Source organism: Populus nigra, chromosome 6 (genome assembly GCF_951802175.1).
Source record: "Populus nigra chromosome 6, ddPopNigr1.1, whole genome shotgun sequence".
Taxonomy (NCBI): domain Eukaryota; kingdom Viridiplantae; phylum Streptophyta; class Magnoliopsida; order Malpighiales; family Salicaceae; genus Populus; species Populus nigra.
The window spans coordinates 22,168,660-22,171,165 of NC_084857.1; the positions used below are offsets into that span (position 1 = coordinate 22,168,660).

General features: G+C 40.8%; 1 protein-coding gene across 1 annotated transcript; it reads right to left on the reverse strand.

The window, feature by feature from the left end:
- Positions 1–57: 57 nt before the first annotated feature.
- LOC133696604 (heavy metal-associated isoprenylated plant protein 35-like) lies at positions 58–1,546 on the reverse strand. The gene is made up of 3 exons (XM_062118828.1): positions 1,304–1,546; positions 1,110–1,194; positions 58–990 (listed from the first exon to the last, which is right to left on the reverse strand). The coding sequence occupies exons 1-3, from the start codon at positions 1,535–1,537 to the stop codon at positions 266–268; spliced, it is 1,044 nt and encodes a 347-aa protein (XP_061974812.1). The 5' UTR covers positions 1,538–1,546; the 3' UTR covers positions 58–265.
- Between the last annotated feature and the right edge of the window lie 960 nt (positions 1,547–2,506).

Sequence of the window (2,506 nt, forward strand, 5' to 3'; positions counted from 1 at the left end):
GAAACTACTGGTGGAATACTGTTTTTAAAATGGAAGGCCGAGAGCACAGTCGTAGAATAGATAATTAATTCTTAGCAGGTTTCTTCTAAAGGAAGTGAATAGTACAAGGTATGTTTTTCCTCTTAGAGTTTGGAAGTGGAATGCAGAATAAATTCTTCCCGCACAATACAAGCTTGGAATCTCATTCTCCTCTCAAAACGTGTTCACATGCATATTAGAAGATGATTGGTGCCATTGGATTCTATTATTTTTCATATGGGCCTCCTCACATTATTCTGCAAGCATTTGGATTCTCATCGCTAAACATAGATGTAATGTTTCCATTATTACTGCGACTGTTGTCATGATAATCCTCATTGTAGTGGTCCATCCTACTGTAAATTGTGTGATGGGGTGGTGGTGGTCGGAGATATTCATATTCAGTGACATTCGGTGATGGCCTGTATGTGTTGTAGCTGTGAGTCACGTAGACGGGCTTTGGCGCCGCTTGTGGGACTCCTTGGCTAATAGGGTGTCTGTTCCAGTTACCGCCATAGTTATGACCATAAGCAAATCTGTAGCCATAGTCAGGTGGGTGATGGTATATAACATGAACCTCTCCTGAATCTTTGGGTCCAGGGGGCATTTGTGGCTGATTTGCGTTGGTTTCTTCAGCAACAGGTGATGGATTCTCCCCAGGTGGTGGCGGGTTCTCAGGTTGTGGTGGATCTTTTGGAGGCTCTGCTGTTGAAGCTGCTGTTTCAGCAGGTGGAGCTTCTGCTGTGGGAGGATTTGCCTGGTCGGAGGCCGGTGGTGGCGGTGCCCCACCTTCAGGTGCTTGTTCGGGTGGTTTTTCTGTTGTCTGAGCAGCAGGCTCTGATGGTTCAGAATGGGAACATATGGTGGCAATTTTCCTAGTTTTCCTAATCGCCTTGATAATTTTTTCGGGATCTGCCCACCCAATGACTGTCAGCTTCTGCTGTGGGAAGTCAATGTAGAGATCATATATACCTGAGGAAAAAGAGAACGAAATTAGATACAAGGAAGTTGAAAGTGAAAGCCTAGATGATAATCTGAAAGTGGAAGAAACTAGATTGAAGGATTTATCAAGTCACATACTGATTGCTTACCATTGATGCCATGCAATGCCTTCTTGATCTTCTGCACACACCCATTACAGTCCATTCGGACTTGTATCTCCGTGACTCGAGGTTTCTGCACACGACAAGAGAAGAAAACCGAACGGTCAGACTAGAAGATGGCATATATCAAAGCTTAGATGCTAGCTAGATGCTCATGCATGTTCTGTGTGGATCAGGAGTACCTCTAACTCTGGAAACATTAGGCATGAATGGAGAAACCAAGAGATAAGCTTTGTATGAGATGGAGAGAGGGTCGAGAGTAAGAATGAAGAATCAATAGGCGGCATATTTATGTGTGCCGAAGGAGGGAATATTTGAAAGGCAAAAGGGTGTGGGACATGAAAGGAATCTCCTTTTCCTCTCTGGGAGAGGAAGAAGATGACGTTTGCTGCACTGTTTACCTCTTTAGGAGTCATTGTCAAATGCTAGAGAAGGGAAGGGAGAGGGCGTAGGTAGGTTTCAAGAAAGAGGCCGGTGTTTTTGTATGGACCTTGCCAAAGGGAATTTGCTTTAGCATGGATGGCTATCTATAGCAATTGAGGGGTGTGCACGCATGCAGTTAGGATATCCAGACCGACCATAGAAAAGAATTAAAGCAAAGAGCAGTTGATCTTGTTTGATTTGATCATCTGGGGGTTCATCATCATCAAGAAAAATCATCAAAGTAGCTTTTCTAGGTGTAAGGATATCCACTATCAAGGAATCCTTTAGTCACAAGAAAAGATGACCAAGGCAAATAAAAATGACAAATTGTTGTTTATTATTAGGGTTGTAAGGCACAAAACCACCTCTCATTTTAGTCATAGAGGTTGATAAAGACACTAATGAGCAGATTCCCTTAATAGAGGTTATGAACAAGTGCCAATAAAGTGGGTGGTGGGGTTTTCCCCTTACGTGCATGCTTTTATACACCATTTAATAATTAATAATTGTTATTAAACCCGACATGATTTAGAGGTTAACCCAGTAATTTTTCGATTTAAAATTTAATCTAATCTAATTTTAAATCTTCCAAACCATATATTAATTATAGATTTTTATTCAGAATATTTGAAAACTTGACTTCATTTAAATAATAGAATTTTCATCACCGATGTTATGGTTCTAGTAGCCTTAATATTTGTAAACTTGAAATTGCATTCGTTAATTAAAATTATTTTTTCAAAAATTACTAACATGTTGATGTGAAGGGAAAATAAATTTACATTGAAAGGTTATTCTTCCATTGAGCCTGGTACATCGTGGTAAATGAGTCCTACTATAAAGGGACCTGACCCCCTTGACGTGGCGGCATCAAACACGACGAGCATGCGTTGTGAGTGAATGCCAATGTCTCAAGTGCATGTTATTGGCCGGCACCTTACGACTCATAAAATAAAAAAATA

Excerpts from the sequence above, each read along its gene's own strand:
- LOC133696604 (XM_062118828.1), bottom strand. The coding sequence starts at position 1,537 with ATGACTCCTAAAGAGGTAAACAGTGCAGCAAACGTCATCTTCTTCCTC. Across the intron at positions 1,195-1,303 it reads TAATGTTTCCAGAGTTAGAG|AAACCTCGAGTCACGGAGAT; the intron begins GTACTCCTGATC and ends TGTCGTGTGCAG. Across the intron at positions 991-1,109 it reads GGCATTGCATGGCATCAATG|GTATATATGATCTCTACATT; the intron begins GTAAGCAATCAG and ends CTTTTTCCTCAG.